At 38.5% G+C, this 23,372-nt stretch overlaps 4 protein-coding genes across 4 annotated transcripts; all 4 read left to right on the top strand.

The window, feature by feature from the left end:
- Nucleotides 1-564: 564 nt before the first annotated feature.
- On the top strand, nucleotides 565-2,202 carry LOC145905754 (la protein homolog). The gene has a single exon (XM_082993035.1). It carries the CDS (start codon nucleotides 677-679, stop codon nucleotides 1,778-1,780), a length of 1,104 nt encoding a protein of 367 aa, XP_082849161.1. The 5' UTR covers nucleotides 565-676; the 3' UTR covers nucleotides 1,781-2,202.
- LOC145905746 (rho GTPase-activating protein 17-like) lies at nucleotides 2,193-11,805 on the top strand. The gene is made up of 16 exons (XM_082993028.1): nucleotides 2,193-2,386; nucleotides 2,552-2,591; nucleotides 2,811-2,915; nucleotides 3,112-3,200; nucleotides 3,408-3,519; nucleotides 3,807-4,004; nucleotides 4,581-4,649; nucleotides 4,759-4,840; nucleotides 5,021-5,148; nucleotides 5,433-5,632; nucleotides 5,922-6,002; nucleotides 6,423-6,542; nucleotides 7,210-7,289; nucleotides 8,150-8,327; nucleotides 8,753-8,851; nucleotides 9,251-11,805. The coding sequence occupies exons 1-16, from the start codon at nucleotides 2,334-2,336 to the stop codon at nucleotides 9,726-9,728; spliced, it is 2,112 nt and encodes a 703-aa protein (XP_082849154.1). The 5' UTR covers nucleotides 2,193-2,333; the 3' UTR covers nucleotides 9,729-11,805.
- Nucleotides 11,806-15,274: 3,469 nt separating this feature from the next.
- Nucleotides 15,275-17,936, top strand: LOC145905760 (uncharacterized). Its single transcript, XM_082993042.1, has 2 exons — nucleotides 15,275-16,834; nucleotides 17,184-17,936. Exons 1-2 carry the CDS (start codon nucleotides 16,510-16,512, stop codon nucleotides 17,576-17,578), a joined length of 720 nt encoding a protein of 239 aa, XP_082849168.1. The 5' UTR covers nucleotides 15,275-16,509; the 3' UTR covers nucleotides 17,579-17,936.
- A 971-nt stretch (nucleotides 17,937-18,907) lies between these two features.
- Nucleotides 18,908-23,266, top strand: LOC145905762 (uncharacterized). Its single transcript, XM_082993048.1, has 3 exons — nucleotides 18,908-19,868; nucleotides 20,852-22,212; nucleotides 22,673-23,266. The coding sequence occupies exons 2-3, from the start codon at nucleotides 21,966-21,968 to the stop codon at nucleotides 22,972-22,974; spliced, it is 549 nt and encodes a 182-aa protein (XP_082849174.1). The 5' UTR covers nucleotides 18,908-19,868; nucleotides 20,852-21,965; the 3' UTR covers nucleotides 22,975-23,266.
- The last annotated feature ends 106 nt before the right edge of the window (nucleotides 23,267-23,372 follow it).

The raw sequence follows: 23,372 nt of genomic DNA, 5'->3' as shown, positions 1-23,372 counted from the left end.
GGAATTGCTAGTATGCCTGGCAACAAAAACAGCAGTATAAAGTTTTGACCTTCACCTTGATTCTCTACACGGATCAGACAGTTTGGAACATTTATGGGATAATCTGTAAATCGCTGTAAACAAAGAGTTTAGGCTACGAATTTTTGTTTGATTCTGATAATTTTTTCGGCCCATCCACCATTTCTTTCTGAAGTTTTTGGCTGCAAAATTAATCCAAATGCTTAATCCATACTTTGTTGCGCGAAATGTGGCCGCGGTTTATTTGTGGTCCGTGGGCAGTAACTTGAACACCTCTGATAAGTAGTGTGATCTTGGTAAAAGGCTGTGCAACTTATTACTGAGAAACCTTCAGGACGCGACCGATCTGCACCAAATATGAACACTACTTTTGTTTTCTCCAATCATTAATTTTGTTTAAGCATCACTGTTTTGCTTTACTGTAATTGAACTATGGTATGTCGCAGGGCGGCCCAGGGCCACGGTCTATTTGCTTTACAATAAATACTCGGACTAGTGTTGACCTACCAGTGATGGGATATAGCGTCACATCGTGTTTTACGATTTGTTTCCTGTTAAGTTTTATTTGCAGTTTCGCATATTGGCTGTGAAGGTGTTACCGTTACCAACAAAGAAATAACTCAGTTAGTGTTAATTTAGTGACTAATTGGAAATCAACATGGTGTCGTCTGAAGCAGAGATCAGTAATTTGGAGAAAAAACTTATTCGCCAAGTCGAATTTTATTTCGGCGACTTTAACTTGCACAGAGATAAATTTATGCAAAGTGAAATGAAGAACAACGACGGTTGGTTCACGATGGACACAATGTTAAAGTTTCAGAGGCTCGCTACACTATGTTCGGAGCCGGGGACAATTTTGGCGGCTCTCAAAAAGTCCAAGAGGGATCTAATGGAGATTGATTTGGAAGGCCAGAAAATTCGCAGAAAACCAAACATAGAGGTTCCGGAAAATAATGCAGCTTATCGTCGCTTATTGGACCAAAGAACAGTTTATGTCAAAGGATTTCCACAGACTGACACTATTGAAGAAATAACAGAGTTTTTGGAAGACTATGGTGAAATTGGCGGGGTCCAATTGCGCCGATTTAATAATAAGCACATGGGGTCTGTGTTTAAAGGCTCCCTTTACGCGACTTACAATAAATTGGAGGATGCAGAAAAGTTTCTTCAGGCACCGATGGTTTATTACAAAGAGAAAGAGCTTGAAAAAAAGACCAAGGCTGAATTTTTGAAAGAGAAAGAGGAGGAAACCGCTGAAAGTCGACCACGTAGAAGAAAAACAACAAGAGAAGATGATAAAGAAACTGAAACAAAGGAAGAAGAAGAAGTTTACAGTTTTATTCATGTGACAAATCTCACTGATGACACAATTAATCATATTGACATAAAGGAACTGTTCCAAGAAGTTGAAGCACCCCTGGCAAAATTCTTTAGTCGTTATGAAAAAAATGGCCCGTCAGGTTACGCTTTGTTCAGCGACGAAAGTGCAGCTGAAGAAACTTTAAAACTTCTGACTAAGCATAAAAATGGCTGCGTGATTCCAATTAAATCATCGGAGGAAGTAACTTTTTCAGCAATCTCAGATGAGGACAAAGCAAAAGCCCTTGAATGTTACAGTGAGTTCCGCAACAAGAACAATAGAGATAAGAAGCACAAAAAGTTTGGAGGGGGCAAGAAGCGCCGGGGAAACCAACGCCAGCATCTTAAATTCACTGGAGATAATGGGGAGCCTAAAGTAAAGCAACAAAAAACTGAGGAATGAAGTGGATTTTAGATGGTGTCATCATCAAAAACACTTGACGGATTGTAAATAGTCCTCCCGGTGCTACAGCGATCAACAAGTCTTCATTTTTGTTGTGTTTTTGTGTGAGTCATGAAAATTAAGTAGCAACATGAACACTTTTTTTAATTATGATTCTGTTAAAGTGTTTTAAAAACTGTGGATTAAAGCAGAGTTCAAGTTGTTGGGATATTTATTACCAATAATACTCTTTAATCTGTGGTGATCCAGGCTATTATCCTTACAACAGTTTCCCAAGTGCCATTAGACCAATCTTTTAAAGTTCTTAATCTGCATTGATTAGTGGACTCACTGTTTTGTTCCATGCATCTGCCGTGTGATTGTAACTGCCCCTTTTTTAGTTTACTGCAAGAAAAAGGTCATTTTCTCTTTTTTTGGTGTAGGTTGTTTTACAAAACCATTAGGAAATGCTGTTGGTGTTGCATTTGCTTAGTTAATTTAACAAAATTTGTTGCTTGTGAATGCTTTGGGATGGAAATTTGAACATATTCAGGCAAACTAAAGAAGCATCGCCATGAAGAAACAGTTTATGCGGTATAAGTTGATAGCTGATCAGAAAGTTGGAAGGTGATGTGATGTTTCTTCTTCACTTAACAATTAGTGAAATCAGGAATTTTCCATGAATGTGTATTTTATTTAATTGGATTGCTGCCATTAAATAATATTTCTGTCACTTAATTATTTTTGTTTTTGATATTACTGGGAGTTAAATATTTTCCTTTTCTGTTTCAGGGCTAATAAGAGTGAAGTATTAAGTGATGATTTGCTTCAGGTAAGTCTTGTAGTTATTTAAACTAGTTATAATACTTGTATGGAACTACATCTGAGAAGCATTGTTATCGAAATAGATTCTTTGATATTCCAACTTAGCATTATTTTTTCCACCGCCTTAAACCTTTTACTGTAACAAACCAGCATGATGGCTAACCTGTAACACATTTATTTCATTTTTAAAGAGGTTGCTGTATAAAAATTATGAATTGTTTTCTAGATTGAGCGGCACATGGAACATGTTAGGGTGACATGTCAAATCCTCTATAAAAAGTTATCGCAGTGTGTACAGACCCACAACCTTGGGGATTTTGAGAGAAGATTGGTAAGAATTTACGTATATTTGTTGTTTGGAAATATACCAAAAATGTATGTAGAATAATGCATACTTTCACATATATATACCAAGGCCTAATTACTGTTAAGTCTTGCCAGAACAAGGTGGCAAATCTTCAGCTTGTGGCTGTGTTGCCACAGTTCCCTAATGACTTTATGTTTATATATACCAATTTGATTAACAGAAAAGGTTGCATGAATCAAGCTTGGCAACTGCTTTGTTGGAAGCGAGCAAACATCTTGCCCAGGATGCAGATTCCAGTAGCATGCTTGGGTAAGGTTTATTGTGCTGTCTGCCTTCATTTACACATACATGTTGGCTAAAAATGATTTTATTTTTTTCAACCAAAACTGTGTCTAATTGTCACAAAAGCTCTGTGGTTAATATGTGACGTTCAAAATTTATATGTTAAATCTTGTTTTAATAATAATACAAATAACAACATGAAACTATTAAAACTATTTAATACCACATGTTTAGGGAGAGTTTCAGAATCTGCTCTGATTCACAATCAGAAGTTGCAAAAGAAACAGCGATTTGCGAGATGTTTGTGGATGAGCATGTGATTTCCCCTCTGCAAAACCTTGTGGAGGTAATAGCTTTTGGCTGAAAATGGGCCAGATGGAAAGACCAACACTCGGACTAGACTTGGCCTAGGGGTGCATTTGTCCATGGCTATTCTAGAAGCATTACATAAAATTTTACAATGCAGATGTAACATTGACGATTTGGAGCGCCAATCAACTATTTTTTGCTCCAGGCAGATGCTGTTTTGCTTTTACTTTTTATATTTTATTGTTTGTGAAAATAACTACATTTTTGCATGCCACTTGGGCTTATATTGTTTTCTTTATAATGTTTTGAATATTGTCCAATCAGACGGAGATTCCCAACTTGTTCAAACAACGAGAGAGACTGAAAAAGTTGGTGTTGGATCGGGATGGAGCTTATCAAAACTCCCAGAAAGCACACAGAGTTCTGTTTAACCCAGGGGTAAATCTCCAACAAGCAACAGCAAAAGCAGATGCCATGAAAGATGAATTAGATCAAGCTACGCAGAGAATGGAACAGTGCAAGGTATTTATGTTTTGCACTTGTACAGATTATGAAAAAAACAATCAATGGCACTTTATTCTGCCAACTCCTCAAAGACACATTACTGTAATTTAAAAACTGGCATTATGTTGCAATTCATATTTTTTATTGCAGTTAAATGTATTAAAATTGATGTTTAAGTGTATCCCCAAAATATTGTTTAATGTTTTATTTAGCGTTCAACTTTTGCAACATAAAAACATGTCTCTTTGTAGATTGGTATTTTAATATGGTCTGTGTGAGTGTCATGCCAGGATACAGAAACTGTAAACAACACTGTACAAAGCTATGAATACAGTGTGGGGGTGGTCACTGTTAACGTTTTTATTAAAACTAATACAGTACGCAAGGTTCTACGTACTGTTTTCTGTTAACTTATTATTTGTTAAGATAAGTGTTAATTTTTATGCACACTTAACACAATGTTGTATTTAAAATTAGTCAGTATTAAAACTGTAATAAGTGACATGATAAACTTTATCATCAGCTTTCATAAAGTTTTCTCACGAGAATTTTGACTTCTCATAACCTTTCATGTACTTTCTTGATTGTCTATAGGATCAGCTCATTGCCGAAATGTTTGAATTTGTTGCAAAAGAAGCAGAACACGGCGAGAGAATTTCAGATGTGAGTATACTCTGTTATACTTACTATGTACAATTAAAAAGCTGTGCAATTCTTTACTTGCTAACAAAACTAACTAACACTAATTAACCAATTATATTTGTTGTGGCAGTACTATGCCAAAAAACTTGAATACCACAGAAAGTGTGTTGCTATTTTGGAGAAAAATGAGTCAGCTTTAAAAAGTGTTCAAGGTATATACCTTTTATTTGTTATTTTTACCATTTGTCCCAATGTAAAAAGTATATATGGTAACAGTATGTAGGTAAAGTTGGTTTATACCTTAATATAAAATGTTATGTTAGTATCTTGTTCAACAGTTGTGTAATGTTTAGTTAGACATATGTAGTAATAATCTTTTGTGTTTTGTCCAGAACATTCTGTAGTGAAGTCTTGCTATGGAAGATCGCTACGAGAACACTTGGAAACATCAAAGCGTGAAATTGCCTTGCCGCTGGAAGCTTGTGTCATGTGCATCCTTGCTCTTGGGGCAAAAGAAGAGGTACATAGGCTATTGTGTTTAAACCAGGAAGTGAAACCTATCTTACACAAGATGCACTTTGTTGACTATCGCAGGATGTCATGTATACATGGTGCCAAGTGCTCTACAGATTAGTTTCATCTTGACAAAAATTGGTTTACAAAGTAAACTTTCAAACAATTGCAAAATATATGTTTGTTATAATTTTGTCTTGCAAAAATTTAAAAGGTTTTCGAATAGAAATAACATGAGTATTTTGGTGTTTATTCAGTGCAGCATACACTCTAATCTACTTTCAATTCCAGGGAATATTTCGAATCGGTGGAGGTGCCGGGAAACTTAAAAAGTTCCGAGCACTTGTTGATGGAGGTGTCCTGGACTTGGCTGATTATGAGGCAACCGATGATATTCATGCTGTTGCGGGGGCCCTTAAACAATACCTGCGGGAACTCCCTGAACCGTTACTCACACATAGACTTCATGACGAATGGTTGAAAGCGGCAGGGTTTGTTTACTGAACTTGTAAATAGAATATTAACAACTTTATGTGAAATGGCCTTTGGTGGAATGTACAACTTAATCTACATACAAATAAAGTCGGTGCAAATTCTCTTACAAACAAATGTATTTTTAAATTTTCCAAAGCCATAGATTTTAGCAAAGCCATAAATTTAAGTTTAGGGAAACATGATGAAGAACAAGAGGCCACCTGTAATCCTTAATATTGTACATGTTGTATGTTGACTATGTAAACTTTTTTAAAGGTAAATTTAAATTGTATCTGTGTTTTTCAGAATACCAGACAACGATCAGAAATTGCAGGAAATTTGGACAATCATTGACAAACTGCCACAAGAAAATAAAGCTAACTTCAGGTAACGTTCACAGCTGGTGCTAACGTGGTCAATTGATTGTTGTTTATTTAATACTACTTTCTGGTATAAGCACTTAAAATCAACAGAAAATGACAAACTATTGGTGTTATAACCATTTGCAAACCAGGAAGGACAATACTTGTATAAGATGAATTTCTGGCAAAATTTACATTGTGTTTATTGAACCAACGTTTTGTCATACAGCAAGACTTCGTCACTGTTATCATTAGAAAGGATATTGTTATCAAAGATATCAAACTTTTAAACATAATATTGATGCAAAGTAATTGTTTGTTAGAAAAATTTAAGTGTAAAACAATATAACTTCCTTTCATCAACACATTAAACCTCTTGTATCTTTGTTCATTTGTAGGTGGTCACATTTTTCTGAAACCTGACATTATTTTTTTTTGTTTTTAGATATTTAATAAAGTTTTGCGCGGTGATAGCTGAACACCAGGATGTCAACAAGATGGGGCCCTCGAATATCTCACTTGTGTTGGCACCGAATCTCCTGTGGTCTCATATTGATGATATCAGGTACCTTCAATTGATGTGTTTACTGAGTTTAGGTAAAAAGATTTAATGTTGTACACGAAATCACCCAAAATTTAAATAATTCTTGTATATATTAGTGATAATCAAGCAGTATATTGCTAATTTTCTTGTTGTTTCTTTTGGGTTTGTGTGAAAAGCATTTCATTAGTATGATGCAGTTTTGTGAAGTACCAAGTTTTGCAAAAACTTCAAACACATTTGTGTCTCCCAATATTTTCACTCGAACCAAACCCACTCAATTCTGTGCCCACACTTTATATAACCCATAACACAATGGAATGTTATGTGTTCATTAAAGAAATTGCCCTCCATAAAGTTTATGGCCTGGACAATCTGAAAGTAATTTCTGTCTGTTTTATTTTGTTACCAAGCCGATTCAATCCTGATATTTTGTTAAAAAAACCACAATCCCTGTAAAATTCTATTGTAGCAAAAAGGTAGGTGTACCTCAATGTATGTCAGCACATGTATTTGCACTGTTTTCAAAAATAATGCTTCTGGTTTCATAAGGTAGCAAATGAATTCATTTATGTTTTACGTAATATAAGTTTGTAAATTGTGTCAATGTAAACACAATTAACAGGTACAAACATCTCATGTATGAAATTGACTTGTGAACTTTAGGTAATGTTTTTTTTTTATTTAACAGCAAACGGATGATGGAGTCCAACTTATTGGCCGGAGTTATTGAGTCTGTCATTACATACAGTGACTGGTTCTTTCCTGGAGGTAAGATTAAAATATTCAAAAGTTGACTATGATGTTGAACTGTTTCTTGCATAGCGACAGAATATGTTTTTAGCCAACACAGCATTTTTTAAGCTTGTTTTGAGTAAAATTGTGTTTACAAACCAACAACAAAATGGGGTGAACTACTGCTAAAATCTGTTGCTAATGAGGGGATTCCCCGTTTGATGGTTGGCTGCATACATTATCTCTTTTGAGGAAGACTTTCATACATAATTTATTCGCCCAGTGTTTACCGCAAGTCTTTATGCCTAACGTGCAAAGTTTGACAGGTCGTGTGTTCGTAATGCCCAAAACACATGAGATTGGTTTTAGTTTGAATGTGACCAGTTGACTTTCGCCACAATTGCCCTGTGGCTGTTGCACTGATTTTCTTGAACTAGAACACACGTTTTTCAATCGAATCAAATCTTTGTCCTCGTACGAAAAAAGTAGAGGTGATGAAGTATGTGGTAAAGTTGAAATGTTAATCTTCAAAGCAATCTTGAAAGGGCGTTTTGCTATGCGGTGACGTTAAGTAAATGCGTCGGAATTGAAAATTTCCAAGATTGCAACACAATAAACACCAGTTCAACAAGATGCTTTTATTATGTTGCCAGTATTGTGAGTTTTTGTAATCTCGGTCGATTATTGACCTAATCGCATTTTTGGTGATCTTGTGACGTAATTGTGTGACAAAAATATTATGTGATGACTAAAATAAGTTGGTGTACCAAGTGCTGGTTACTCTAATATAGTGAATTTTTAAAGGAAAGCAAAGCGTTGAAGGGCGATCGATTGACCGTTTCTACCATGCGCCGACTCCATCGTGTCCATTAATCTTCATTTTCATTTTATCGTAGACATCGATTTTGCGGTGACGCCGAACGCTACGTCATACCATCTAACACGTAGTGAAAGTGGAAACGGAAACTTGCAGGTGAACCACCATCACCCCCCGACCCCCGCTTCACCCACCACAAGGTCACCTTCACATTCCAGAAGTTCCTCCACTGATCTTACGTTGGCGCAAGAAGCTGGGTGAGAAGTTTGATCTGAAACTATTTCCAACTGTTGTTTCTAGGATTCGTCCTTATTTGTGCTGGACGTCCTTCGATTTAAGCATTTTTTGAGCTGTTTTCGCCAGAATCGTCTTGTTTTTAGTTAAATAACGTTAAGCGCGTTCTCTTTGTTCCGTTTCTTGCCAACTAAATTTTCTTTTCCATTCTCACGTCACAAAATATTTTTTTTCATGTTGAAATATCTGTAAAACGTGGAACCATTTGGGGTAATTACCGCTTTCATTTTCATTCGTCCTGTTTTTCGGTTTAATATCAATGGCAGCCCTGAATATGTTAAACAGTGTTGTGTAGGATGTAACTCTTGTAATTAGTGTGTGGGATGGCATATCAGCAAGCAGTGTGTGGCACTGTTGCAAACTCCCACTTATCCATGTTTTGTTTTAGATTTGTTCCAGTTCCGGGTCAGACGCCGGCAGGTGGCGCCAAACCTCGAAAGTACAAGAGTAAAGCACCACCGCCACCTGGTGGTGGAGACGCAACCAAGTAAGATTTTTTTTGCCTTGCCTAAGTGTTACCAATGTGGTTAGTTAGGTTGGTTACTGTCGCTGCCAGGCATAATTTTACTTTACCCTGAAAAAGATTTTCTGCCAAAGGGCGCGGTGGATTTCGTCCAACTTAAATGATGTTTTATGCCGGACGAACTTTAGAGTTAGTTGATGTTGTTTGTTTACTTCTTACAATTGTTCGTTTTGCGTCTAGAGTCGCGAACAGCGATTTAGCTTTAACAATGGACCACAGTCTACATAGAATGCGGTATAAAGAATTTGTAAATGTTTTTTTGTTGGTCAATAAACGTTAATGTGGGGATTCGAAAATAAATTTACTTGCCTCAAATATTTTTTTGAAACGTTTTAAATCGCTTATTTATCCTGAATTCCACAGAACGAACGATCGTGGAAGTGGCAAACGGGTCTCACCAACCTTCCAACAAAACCAAACAGCCTCTCTGATGCCATCTAGCAGTGTGTTGGGAGCGTCTAGCAAACCGCCAGTGGCAGCAAAGCGCGTGTCTATGCGTCGACCCCAGGCCCCACCCCCAATGCCCCCGAAAGAGGAAGAAATAGAGGAGGAATCACCGGCCGAAGTAACCCCAGCCCCCCGCGCCAAACCGAAGCCACCTGTAAGAAAACGCCAGTCGGGACCCACCACAGATGGGGGAATGCCCGAACCCCCTGAAGAGTTATTGATCGAAGGTCCAGGGGGTGACGGGGGGCTGCCTATGCCCGATTTGCCCCCTCCGCCATTACCAGAAGAATTCGACGCAACCCTTGGGGGTCCATTGACGTCCGAACTTCAGTACGCACATACCAACACAGCGTTCGATGATTCTGACAACAGCGATCAAATGACCCCCCTTTAGGTAATTTTTGTACCAGCCCTACTCCGCATAACACTTGGAGAACTTCTCTGTGACGTCATAGTAGCTAATCCGAACACTTTTTACCATTTGTCCCTGTGAAGTGTAGAACCTGATCGGATTCCAATCGATTGTCTCCCTGGAGCTGTCGCGCGGTACCTTCCGACGTATTTAACCTCCGGGGATTCCCCTCGCACTTACTTGATTTCTAATTGTCGCCGATTTACTCTAGAACTTATATCACGTGATGATCGCACGGTTACGTCTAGTTTGTTTTGTAGTTGCGCGTGTGGTGATCGATCTGTGGTTCCAGATCGTCAGTTGACGTTGTGTTGTTTCGGTTTCCGTTTCCTCTCGCGTTTACGAATTGTGGCCCCGGTTGTTCAACAGAGTAGCTTGAATTGTAACGTAACCGCCAAAATTTAGGAATTCTACAAATCTTTACAGCATGAAACGGTTGTTCCTCTAATAATAGAAGGGGTGAATCCCCGCCACTGTCATGTAAGTAGTTTCCAAAATTGTAATCAACTTATTGGTACTGCAAAGTTATCAGGTAGTTTGTTAGGTAGATATTGCGTTGTGCTGAGGTCCGATGTTGTTTCCATGGATATGCATTGATTTGTGATTCGCTTTCTTTCATCCCAGCTGTGTGTTGATATTTTTGATTCACAAAGTTTCTTTCATTATTTCACGCCGATAGTTTGCGTTTATTTTGTAAAAGAAAAATCCAGACTTCAGCTCAAAAAATGATCGTTAATTTATGCAGATAAAGGAAATCACTTTATTTGCTCAAATCACATTTCCGGTGTGAGATTTGAACCCGCGACCTTTCGTTTCCCAAACCTCGCGTTCATCTTTGCAGCAGTCGCTTTACCCACTGTCCTCCGCTTGTTACTGTGTAGCGCTTCTTCACTACTTACTTACCGCTGGATGGCGCACTATTGTCACTGGGTGGCGTACGCAATTTATTTCCTATGGTTCCCACTTGATTAGTGCTATATTCAATATTGTTAATCATTCTCTTTTCCCATTTTGGTTATCGCCGCTAGACGGCGTGGTTGCGCATTGCCTGATAAAATTTTGCGGCCTCATTCATTCGGCTTTCACCTCGCAAGGAATTGATTCACGCGTTGCACTATCGTGGCTTCCTCCCATAATCTATTAATATAAGTAAGCAAGTAAAAGGTGATTGTCGGGTCTGTTGTAATTATGTTGTTTTATACAATTAAATATTTTGACTTTGAATCCGTTTAATTTCTACCGACCTGCGTGTTATCAATATTTACAACAACTCCCTGGTTTATTTCGTGATGATAAATTGAGCTTGTGTTGACGGCAAAGCGGAATATAACATCTATTTCCACATAAACAACAATTTGTGAACCTTGACCAAATATTGCACACAAAGTCTACTTCTTTCCGCGAAGCGCTTTTTTATTGTTTTGCCATAATTACACGAAGCCCACGGTACAAGACTTGAGCGCGTAAACCAATCACGACTCGTCACGTGCAATGGCTTAGCATGATGGACGGTACTGATTGGCTGGCGTTTGTCGTTATTGACAACGCGGAAAGTTGTTGATGCGAATCCCAACCGATAAATACAACGATGAAATTAAGGCCATTGTGTAGAAAGCGCACGGTTTTTTTGCAAAGGTGTTCAAAGTATGATTTGTGTTGTCCTTGACTGATCAGCTTTTTTGCTCCAAATTGACCAGAATCATTGCAAAAACGTTTTGCTGATTGTGTGTTTTTTGCAATATTTATGTGAAGAAAATCAACATCATGTCGTTGTCGGTGTTAAAGTGGCCGTTTCAACATAAATCCTTTCCACCTATTTATTTCATTCTTTTATGTGTTGGTTGAAAACACGGCGCCATCCATACTGTTACGTAGTCATAGCTGTTTTTGCGTAGTAAGCCTTCATGTGTATGTTTTACGATAACCACTCTTTGGTTCTTCGTGACGCCATAAAGGTGCGCGTCCCCTGTTCTCGCATGTTCCTTTTATGACGTCATATCGTGCATCTGTAACCCCATTGGTCGGCGGAAGCTGCTTTGTGATGCAATAAAATAAAAGCAAGAACACGTGTTTTGAGTGTCCCGTGATTTTCAAGGGCAAAGTTCGAAAGAAGTCGTTGGATTTTCGCAATATTAAAGTGATTTAGGAAGTTGTTAAGTTTATTAACTGGATGTTGGTGTTTGCGAGTGAAGGGTGTGGGTAATCACGTGACTGTTCCAGGCACACACGCACCGGATTACTGTGGGAATATTGCATGGAAATTACTTTCTGAAACAAAAAAATACTAATTGCTGAAATGCAATTGGAATATAATATTTCTTGTTGCTGGACAACTTCCAGTTAAACCATTCTGAACATGGTCCACAATTTCATTAGGCTGAATGTAAACTGTTTAAAAACACTTTTTCCAATTATGCTTTTTAGCTGGTTGGGTAAATTGTGGTTTAAAGGAGATATTTGTGGTTGTCAGCAAATCAAAGTTGTCTTCAGTAACCGAGTAAATTTGATAAATCGCGATTCATCAAATTTCACACAGCAAAACATATAACGTCACTACTGAAACGACACGCTCGGTAATATTTACATTTGCGGTTGTGCTTCATGACAAAACAAACTGTCTTGTTTGCTCACAATCGATGCTGTGATTTTCTCTTAACCCTGTAAGAAATTTGCAAAGTTGTTGAAACTCTTCAAAACAGTTTTAGGGTTCGATGAATCACTTTACTCAAAACACAACTTTGTTTTTCTCCCGGTGGTAAATGTCTGTGCCGGCAGTTGAACGCCCTGTTGTTGACGGCTTGGTTCCGGGGTCTGCACAGAGGTGAAACGCGGCGTAAACCTCTTCAAGCAAAGTGGGTGAAACGTCAAATGCTAATCCGTACACGCCTTACATGCCTCTACTTGTGAGCTGCTTCTGTGCTTTCACATATTATTAGGAAACGAAAATTCTGTACATTTCAATGGAGTAATTTAAATTTGGTTATTAAGCTTTTTTGATGATACAAAATTTCAACCAATTATGTAAATTATTAGCAATAAACATCAAAATCCAGGAATATTGGGTTGCAACATTTGTGTGATCAAAAAATTCATATGTTGTCGACATTTGCATCCACGGTTGGAAAACTACAGACATCTTTAATTTTCAGTATTCGCTTGGGGCAAGACAACAGGTGGAATGCTTTCTGAAAAAGTTTCAACACAAGGCATCGGCTTTTCCTTTGATCAACCACAGATGATAATTTGTGTAAACTTAAGGCGAACGTTAGATCGCGTTAAGTTAACCGTGCAGAACTGCCGATGTTTGCATGATCATAACCCAAACTCTTACAGCGATACGATATGCGTTAAATGTACATAGTTCTTTCATACATTGCATGCAATTTTGCAATACTAACAATTTGAAAGGCTGTAAAATGGATAACGTCATTATCTTAAGGGAAAATTGTTTTCCGTAACATTACAAACACTTTTTCCATGTCCTGTTAACAACACCGAACAAGGTATGTAAAACGGGTTAACTTTTCAAGGGCTTCAATGTGCAGTGAAGCGGAAAGTCCGCAGAAGCAACTCAGCAGAAGCTTTAAGTGATAGACGGCTTCCTTGTGCAGTGGTCTGATAATGGAGACTCTGCAATGTAGGTCATTGACCCACGACGTTTGTGATCTGCATTTTAAATTTGCCATTATTTGCAAAAGTGTTTTTTAAAAAACACTAAGATGTTTTGGTTTTTGCAACAGTTATTGTCATATGTTATTGTGTCAATAATTTAGTAAGAACTTGTGTCACGATGAATAAAATGACGTGTTCAGTTATTACTGATAAATGACGTCACCCCCACGTAGCCTTTTCTGTGAATTAAATATTTGTGAAGCACAAAACAATCATGTAATTGGTTGGGCCGACATTTAATGATTAAACATGTTTATAAATTATGTGCTTTCGTTTCAGAATTTCTACCAAATACTTGAATATTGCTCCTTGAAGATGGTTGAAACATTGGAAGCATTTGCCAAGTTTCACAAATCACCCATGGAAGGCTTTACAGAACATTAGCGAGTCGATTTGTAGCATCAACAACTCCACAACTCTTTAACAAACGCCGGCTTTGTACAAAGTCTTTGAGTTGAGCGAACGCGTCACGGTCGAAGGTTTTGCTGATGATGCGTTTTTCTTAACGTGAACTTTGCTGATAACACTTTCTGCAACCCAGAAACTTCTCGAAGGCGATCAATAAGACTCGTCACCATTTGAAATTGTGTTCCTGCAATATTTGTTTTAAGAATTTCGCATGTCATAATTTGTTTATTTTTAAATTTGTATGGAAAATAATGTTTTCAAAATAGTTCATAGTTATGGACATTTTCCAATTTCGCATTTAAAATGATAAAGTAAACAAAGCATTTTCTATATCAAGTGAAGGTGGTTCTTAATCGAAATGTGAGGTATTCATGTTTATGTCGAAGTATGTGAACAAATCAAATCAAATCAAATCATGTTTATTTTGCGAGAAAAGCAACTACGCGACGAACAATATACAAGGAAATGAAATGACATGGGCACCGATAAAACCATAAAGGTTATCGAGTCAGGCACCCATGTAAAGATGATTTCCTCACGGAGAATCACCGTCTGCCGTAGGATCGCAGCCAGTCGCACTGGGAGGTGATGGGTTGCGACAAGCTGCATGTGACGAAAAGGTGGCCACCCGGCCGTGCTGGCCAAAGCAAAACCCATCGAAACGCAAACGCCAACTCGGTTCTCAGAACGTTTCCTTTGATCCACATCGACAGACCTTAACGTCCCGAGGACAGTCCAAACGTGGTGGTTTTGGTTGGAGATGGTCGGGATCGTATGGAGGTTGCGCTTGTTGAATCATCGTAGGTCTTGCTGATGATGATGTTGGTGTGCAGCGCTCCTAGGTCTGAAACAACAACGGATCCTACGGCAGTGAACAGCTCTACTGTATGTTAATATTTAAATTTCCGGTCCTTTTTAAGTGTACCCGCGGTCGCTTTGCAAGAGCTTTGTGTGCACATAAGCAAGTGGACAATCCGCTCACCCTTGTTTGCAAATATGATTTTGTTATGAACAACCAAAAATTTTTTAACGAGTTAAACTTGATATGGCAGATATGAGTGGCTTCTTTCAAATATCTTCACTCGTTTCAGTCATTGTTACTTGTATTTGGATTATAACACAAGTTTTAGTAGGTTACATTACATCGAACAATCAATGCAAGGAGTTGCTCTGCGGATGTATTGATACAGAAAACATGTTTTGTTCGCAGTGAGACGAAGGCAAATATGAAAGATTGAAGTCATCGTACATGTTTTCGCCGTCCAATTTGTGAAAACAAGCCCACCTTTTCCTGTTGTTATCACCCATGCCTTTGAGAGTTCAACGACCTTCCACCGGCCCAACCGGCAAAACATCAGGTGATAATGTTGAAGCGGAACCGTTACGCACCGTTGCACACACCGTCAAGTGTCTTTAAATGGCCGCTTTTCGCTGCAACTGATTCAATTTGGTGGGAAACCGGCTTTCTTGTGGTTGTCGCTTTTACAATTTCGTGCCGCTCCGTTCAACCAATCAGCGCCGTATTAAGCTGAGTTGAACATTAAAGTTTGCGAAAGTTGGTCAGTGTGATTGTGTCCAGACCTCGGGCGATAAACCGAAAATTATGTGGCAGTTAAGAGATAACGAATTCTTTTGCTGTCGAACAGTTCCTTGGGCACTGTTTGGCTTCACAAGTCGCAGTCAAATTGCACGCGTGTTGTCGTTTGTTGGCAAGTCGGATATGAAGTTTTTCTCTACTTGTGTTATCTCGGTGGTTAAACGTGTACAATATTGTTTAGGCGAGTTAATTTCGCAGCCAAAGATTCAGGACAAGCGCTGATAAATTACCTCACAAGATAAATCTTGAATGATTTGTGATTCCCGAAACACTTTCGGAAAAATTCATTTATCGAGGAGATAAAAAATAACTTAGTTGCAATCTTTGGTTGTTTGTTATTTTTGAAACCAAAGTTGAATTTCCACCTCAGCTCAAATCTGAAGGAATGGAAGTTTAACAATTGAAACAACTACGGTTTGAAAATTTGGCAAACGTAAGTTCTACAATTGTTGTGATTTTAAAACGGTTGTATTGATCTGTTGTGTTAGAAATATTTTCTGTCTGTTGGTATAGCAGGTGTCTGTTGATATATATTCTCGAGTTGCCCAGGAATGTCGCGATTGCTTGAAGGAATATTAAACATAACTCACGTTTTTAAAATTTGACTTTAAACGTTTGTCAAAAAAAAATGCAACATCGAGTAATTCTTCTCTGGCGACCTTGGCTTGTTCGAAAACCCGCGTTTCCTTTTGCGTACAAGAAGGAAACCGTCGCCTGCCTATCGTTTCCTCGGGAGCTGTTTGGATTCCCAATATCGTCGCGTTGCCAGGCAACCTATTTGTTCAGCTGCGTCACGTGACCTTGCGTTCATGTGACTCACGTAGGCATTCGCGATTTTGCTGCATTCCTGCAGAATCTTCTTGTGGTTCAATCTTGGTCAAGATGTTCTGGTTTAGTTGTTTTCGAAACAAACTGAATGTTCAATATAGTGTTTCTGTAGACATTCTACTTTTCTACCCGCTAAAAATATTAACATTTCATTTTCTTGTCTAATGGTTACCAACATGCAAATTGCTTTAAGGGTTTTGAGTTTAAAGAAGATTGTTAACAGCATCCTTTGTAGGGTTTAAAAATTTGGTAATAAAAATGAGAACTGCCATTCTTCTACTTTTGACCTTGTCTGTCGTGTTGGTTTTATTCGCGTTTTGTGACGCACAACAACGTCACAGAGGTTCGTCCCGCCAAGGTCGCCGCCACCACTGGGCAGGCAAACGGCGGTGGAATGGTCCCAAAAAGTTCAACGGTCGTTTTGGCACCCGCAAATTCCACAGAAGACCGAAGGTGGTTGCGATCTGGAAGACGAAACAGAAAACGCACAAAAGTTGGCGTTATTGTGCGGAACAGTGCAGGACAAATTGTAGTGAGACGATCACTTGCAAAACCACACGATGTCCTGGAACATGCGAAGGAGGTTTGTTTTGTTTTTTTTATCTGAAGAAATTTTACTTGCTTCAAGTATGGAACTGGGGTGTCAGGAATAATATGTGTACAACTATATATAGTTCCGAAAACTTTATTGACCTAAATTATTTTCCTAATTAAAAATTATGTTCTTCTGGCATATTAAAAACGAAACTTTATTAACCGACGTTTCGCCTGTTATCCAACAAGGGTTCCTGAGGGTAATTACAACATGCCTGGCAGCAACAAAAAACATTATATTTTTCTAATAATTCCGACATTTTTTAGAATCATGTACATTAGTCCCTTCTAAGTGTTGACTCCCCAACTTCATCGCCTTTTTCTGTTTTCTCTCGCAGTTCGGAACCCACCGTTATGCATGAGCAACTGCAGGGTCAACTTGTGTGCCACCAATTCCTGCGTCACGTGTTTCCAGACATGCAAGCAAACCCCCTCCGCACCGTGTGACGTAGAGAGGTGTGCTGACGTGTGCGTTGGAAGGGGAATCACCCGGGCGTCATGGAACTTCAGGTGCAAGAGGTGTCTCCAGGAGAGTTGCACTCCGGAGGTGGAAGAAGAAGAAAATGATGAAGAGGAACCTGAACTAGAGGAGGAGGAAGAAGAGGATGAAGAGGAGGAGGAGGAGGAGGAGGAGGAAGAGGAGGAAGAAGAAGAGGAAGAAGAAGAGGAAGAAGAGGAGGAGGAAGAGGAAAATATTGAAAACATGCTTGATCGTATTTTGAGTTACATATAAAATCATTTTTGTTGTTTGTAACATCTTTGTGCAATCCAATCATAAACTCACGAAAACTCAGGTAAATGTTTGGTTGCATCTTGACCAGCTTTTATTATAAACGACTAAATTTTTGTGTTTATTGGCTCTCCCGAATTTCTGCACTTTCCTACAAACCATTTTATCAACAAAACTTTCGTTATATTTCTTTGGTGTTTCCGCAAAACAACAGTGAAGTGGAGTTTTTTGGTGGACGTTACCACTGTCGCCACATAATGATTGTCATTTCAACAAACATTGAACATTAGGTTTTTCATTTATGTTTTTCGTCGCTTGTTTCAATTACGTCATCTTTTCAACAACAATTTTTTGTTCACAGGTTTTCGTAGTAATTAGTGATTTTATTTTGCTAACAAGAAGGTGATTTTGTTTTTCCGACAAGACACGAATTGAAACCGAGGACAAAGGTACGAAGAATTCAATCATTGTTTGTTTTTTTACTTTCTTATCGTTAAATTTTGTTTGGTAATTTCATAATTAACTTAAAGGAGCCTGAACGCAACTTACCGCAACGTTGCCAAATCTGTCATAAAATCCCATAAATCGGAGCATTTTATCACTTGCTGCAAATTTTAGCACGCAACAAATTCTTGGTTCAACCTAATTTTGCAGGAAACGTTGACACAGAAAGATGAAGATCTCTGCAGTGATCCTTCTTTTACTAATTGGTTGCAGCGTTTGTCTGGTTGCAGAAGGAAAGAAAACACAAGAGCAGATAATTAAGTACATGACAACCACCTTCCAAAACTGTGTGACCTCTTGTGCGACATCTTGCGGCCAGAACTTCACAGGCTGCATTGGACGATGCAACGAACAGTGTCCAAGTGGTAACATTCAATTCAGAATGTCAAAGCTAAGATGCTGTTTCGCGGCATATTAAGCAGAGGTTTCTAGAACAACTGTCAAATAACTGAGACTGACTGTGAGTACAGCATATTAATAAACAGCATCTTAGCTTTGCCTTCTTATTCAAAGTAGTACTTTTCGAGTATTTTTAACCAAAGTAAATGCACGAAAAGAATGTTTTTATTGGCATTTTTTCTTGTGTTTCAGGGGGAATGTTGTGTTTCATCACCAAGTTTGCTTGCGGCCAGGGTTGTCATACCAACGCACCACAAGAATGCACAACATGTTTGGACGGTTGTCCAAATCACCTGACTGACTGCAGAAAGAAAAGGTGTTCGTCAGTATGCCCCCTTGGCCAACCGATCGTCGCCCAGCTTGGCGTGAAACGGTGCAGGAAATGCCTTAAAAAACGATGCATTAAAAGGCTACTGAACAACAGCTAAAGCCACCCACATTGAAAGGTGTAAACGTCGAAGATCATTGAACTTTTGGCGTGGTTTACAATAGGACGCTAAAATAATGGAAACACAAATCTTGAAGCGAAACCCCTGCTTCACTCCAACTCAAAGGGTTCTGCCTGATTTTATCTCTTGTCTCATTCTATCACCATGTTACGCCACCATCGTACATAACTACAGTTTGTTTTCTATTCAAATGTTGTTGTTTTTCTAGTCTGATAGTGGCATGCATGGACCCATTTTAGAGACTTCAGACGAGTTTAAATTCTAATGCTATTTAGACCACGTGAATAAAACTAATTGCCTTTGAAGTTTCTTCGCCCGTTTGCTGCAACCTGTCTACAAAGACCACATTTTATTCAAAGTTTCATAGTTTTGTAGCAGATAAAGAGCATAAATAGCCCTAGTTTGCATTTTGTGTGCAGTTTTTTACGCACAAAATTTCATTTCTGCAAAGAAATAATATTACTGCCTCCACTTTGCTGATCCAAAGTGTCTTTTATTTTTTAAACATTTACTGCAATGGAATACATGTGACTGTTTTGTTGTATTTTTTTTTTGAAAGCTTTAATACGTTTTGTGTAATGATGCCATTCTAATAATCAGTTCTGTTGAATTCATTTCAAACAAAGTAATCTTTTTCCATTCTTCCAGAAAAGTTATTGATAAAATTTTGAAACAACCATCTGTGAAAATGAAGTTCGCAATTGTTCTTCTTCTGATAATTGGATGCGGATTCCTCATGGAGACGGAAGCTGGTCACCACAGAGGAGGACATCACAGAGGTGGACGTCGCCCAGGCCGTGGGAAGAAAGGAAGCATTTTCATGAAGATGAAATTGGCGATGGTGAAGTGCGGTGCTTCGTGCTCCACCCAATGCCGTCCGACCGGAATCTTCACTTGCTTCCAGAATTGTTCCAGTGGTCCGAAATGCCCGAATGGCGAAAGTAAGAATTTGTGACGATTGCGTAATACATGTTTCGGTTGTTCATCGATGGTTTGCAAACATATCGTTTTGATTTGTCTTCACGTGTAACCACAGGGAATTTCAAAATAAAACTAAACAACCTAAAAAAATATTCCTACAGCTCCAAAAGGAGTGAAAGACGATCAGCTCCAGTAAGCCCGGTCCACACTCATGCTCTGCGCCGGCGGATTCTTTGTTTGTTTCATTATACGCCGGCGTGCGGACGTACGCTCGGGACATTGAAACAAACAAAGAATCAGCCGGCGTAAAGTGTGAGTGTGGACCCGGCCTAAGATCTTTATTACAGGAATATTAATTTCGCCTATTGGCATCTTCAGTTTCTATCTTATTCAAATAGAATCATATAAAAAAGAAATGGTTCTATTAGAATAAGACAGAAACTAAAGATGCCAATAGGCGAAAATAATATTTCTGTGAATAAATCAAGATCATATACTGGCACCGATCGTCTTTTACTCCTTTTGGAGTTCTAGGAATATAATATTGATTTGTAAAGACAGATCCGTCGTTCACCGACTTGCAAAGACTGATTCCTGTAGTGAAATTTTTCTCTATCACCCTTAAACAAACAACAAAATATCTTTAAAATTCGTAAAGTGACTTTTTGATTTGAGTGAATTCAAGTTCAGACATTTTGTATCTTTGATGAAATGAAGTTTTTTAGTTTCACATATTGCGTTTTACGAAAATTCGCCAGAAAGTGTTTTTACCTACGAAGTGTGGACTTCAGTTTTTGATATAAATCATGCGGACCGGCATAACCTTTCTTCATTTAGAAATTTCTGAACACTACGGCACCAAAACACTTTTTATCAGTTATTTCCATTTTCCTTTGCTTGTATATCGTTGCACATGCTTGTTGGTGCGGATCTGTCACCAAAGATTTTACTCTATGTACAAAAACACGAATCAAATAATTTATTGCAACTTAATTTTGTGCAGATCGCAAAACTTGTCTTCGTAACAAGGTCGATTGTATCGGAGGTTGCCATGACGGCGATGCCGTTACCGAAGCCTGCAGCCTTTGCCTTGCCAACTGCGATAGCTATATGAAAAGATGCAGAGAAGAAAACTGCGCGACTGAATGTCCCGCCAACACCTCGATCCGCGGTCTTCGCCGGAATCCGGCTTGTATGGAATGCATGCAGACCAACTGCGCAGGGAAAGCAAAGGGTCATCGCCGCGGGGGCTGAGATGGGACCGGGGCTGGAACCGGAGGCGATGCAGAAACACCTGATGTTTAAATAAATGGTTTTGTGCGGGCGAGAGGATGAACTTTAAACTGAAAAGTTAAACCGATTATTGTTCATTTAAAAGCTTACGTTTTTGAAATGTTGCCAAACATATGGAGAAATATTTTTCAGTATGTTTTGTGAGCTTTGCTAACTTCTTTTCGTGATTGTGCCGCCAGGTTCTCGCCCGCACAAAATAATAAGTTTTGCGCTGTAATCTATGACCCATGTAAACCATCGTTATCTGCCTAATACTCCATTATATTGTGTGTAAATATAACAATAAACAATCGCATTTCACCAATACTTTGTCATTCCATTTCAACATATTGACGGTTTTTGATTGAAAAGCACCTCATTAAACAATCATTGGTTTATTTTCGAGGAATAAAAGAAGAAACTTTACAAGAAACGTAAACATTTAAATAATTACTTTGACGTTTTTTGACGCGCTATGCAACCTGTCTACAAAGACCACATTTTATTCAAAGTTTCATAGTTCTGTAGCAGATAAAGAGCATAAAACAATTTAGCCGTAGTTTGCATTTTGTGTGCAGTTTTTTCCACACAAAATGTCATTTCTGCATAGAAATAATATTATTGCCTCCACTTTGCTGATCCAAAATGCCATTCAAACTCTTTTGAACATTCACTGCAATGGAATATATGCGACTGTCTTGCTGTACGTTTTGAAAAGCTTTAATATGTTTGTGTACTAATGCTTCCTAATGATCAGTTCTGTAGAATCCATTTCAAACTAAGAAATCTTTCTTCGTTCTTCCAGGAAAATTGTTGATAAAATTTAAAAACAACCATCTGTGAAAATGAAGTTCGCAATTGTTCTTCTTCTGATAATTGGATGCGGATTCCTCATGGAGACGGAAGCTGGACATCACAGTGGAGGACATCACAGACGTCGCCCTGGCCGTGGGAAAACAGGAAGCATTTTCATGAAGATGAAATTGGCGATGATGAAATGCGGTGCTTCGTGCTCCACCCAATGCCAACCGACCGGAATCTTCACTTGCTTCCAGAATTGTGGCAGTGGTCCGAAGTGCCCGAATGACGCAAGTAAGAATTTGTGACGTATGCGTATTATATGTTTGGGTTGTTTTTCGACGGTTTGCAAACATATCGTTTTGTTTGTCTTCCAAATTCCTAAACTGACTTTTTGATTAGAGTGAATTCAAGTTCAGACATTTTTTATCTTGGATATAATTATGTTATTTAGTTTAACATATTTCGTTTCACAAAAATTCACCAGAAAATATTATACCTACAGAGTGTGGATATCGCGTTTTGACGCAAGTCATGCGGAAAGGCATAATTTTTCTTCATTTAGATATTTCTGAATACTACGGCACCAATAACACTTTCTGCAAGTTAATTCCATTTTCCTTTGCTTGTAAATTGTTACACATGCTTGTTGGTACCAAACAGAGGCGGCTTTGCGGCGGATCTGTCGCCAAAATTTGTACTCTTTGTACAAAATCACGAATTAAATAATTTATTGCAACTTAATTTTGTGCAGATCGCAAAACTTGTCTTCGTAACAAGTTGGATTGTATCGGAGATTGCCAAGACGGCGATGCCGTTACCGAAGCCTGCAGTCTTTGCCTTGCCAACTGCGATAGCTACATGAAAAGTTGCAAAGAAGAAAATTGCGTGACTGAATGTCCCGCCAACACCTCGGTCCGCGGTCTTCGCCAGATACCGGCTTGTATGGAATGCATGCAGACCAACTGCGCTAGGAAAGCAAAGGGCCATCGCCGCGGGAGTGCAGATGGAACCGGGGCTGGAACTGGAGGCGATGCCGGAACACCTGATCTTTAAATAATTGGTTTTGTGCGGGCGGCAGGAATAACTTTAAACTGAAAAGTTAAACCGATTATTGTTCGTTCAAAAGCTTACGATTTTGAAATGTTGCCAAACGTATGAAGCAATATGCTTCATTATGTTTTGTGAGCTTTGCTAACTTCTTCTCATGATTGTGCCGCCAAGTTTTCGTCCGCGCAAAATAACAAGTTTATTGATATACTCTATAACCCATATAAACCATCGCTATCTGCCTAATACTCCACTATATTGTGTGTAAATATAACAATAAACAATCGCATTTCACCAATACTTTGTCATTTCATTTCAACATATTGACGTCATTAGGTTTTTGAATGAAAAAACAACCTATTAAACAATCATTGGTTTATTTTCAATTACTGCCGGATTATTTC

The sequence above is a fragment of the Ascidia mentula genome, chromosome 6, assembly GCF_947561715.1.
Source record: "Ascidia mentula chromosome 6, kaAscMent1.1, whole genome shotgun sequence".
NCBI lineage: Eukaryota > Metazoa > Chordata > Ascidiacea > Phlebobranchia > Ascidiidae > Ascidia > Ascidia mentula.
The sequence above is the reverse complement of the archived record's forward strand: the minus strand, read 5'-3'. Positions and strand labels throughout refer to the sequence as shown.

Bases quoted from the DNA above. Each gene is read 5' to 3' on its own strand.
- LOC145905760 (XM_082993042.1), top strand. From the start codon at position 16,510: ATGAGAACTGCCATTCTTCTACTTTTGACCTTGTCTGTCGTGTTGGTT. The intron at 16,835-17,183 runs GTTTGTTTTGTT...TTTCTCTCGCAG, and splicing joins TCCTGGAACATGCGAAGGAG to TTCGGAACCCACCGTTATGC.
- LOC145905762 (XM_082993048.1), top strand. From the start codon at position 21,966: ATGAAGTTCGCAATTGTTCTTCTTCTGATAATTGGATGCGGATTCCTC. The intron at 22,213-22,672 runs GTAAGAATTTGT...AATTTTGTGCAG, and splicing joins GAAGTGCCCGAATGACGCAA to ATCGCAAAACTTGTCTTCGT.
- LOC145905754 (XM_082993035.1), top strand. From the start codon at position 677: ATGGTGTCGTCTGAAGCAGAGATCAGTAATTTGGAGAAAAAACTTATT.
- LOC145905746 (XM_082993028.1), top strand. From the start codon at position 2,334: ATGAAGAAACAGTTTATGCGGTATAAGTTGATAGCTGATCAGAAAGTT. The intron at 2,387-2,551 runs GTGATGTGATGT...TTTCTGTTTCAG, and splicing joins GCTGATCAGAAAGTTGGAAG to GGCTAATAAGAGTGAAGTAT. The intron at 8,852-9,250 runs GTAAGATTTTTT...TGAATTCCACAG, and splicing joins GGTGGTGGAGACGCAACCAA to AACGAACGATCGTGGAAGTG.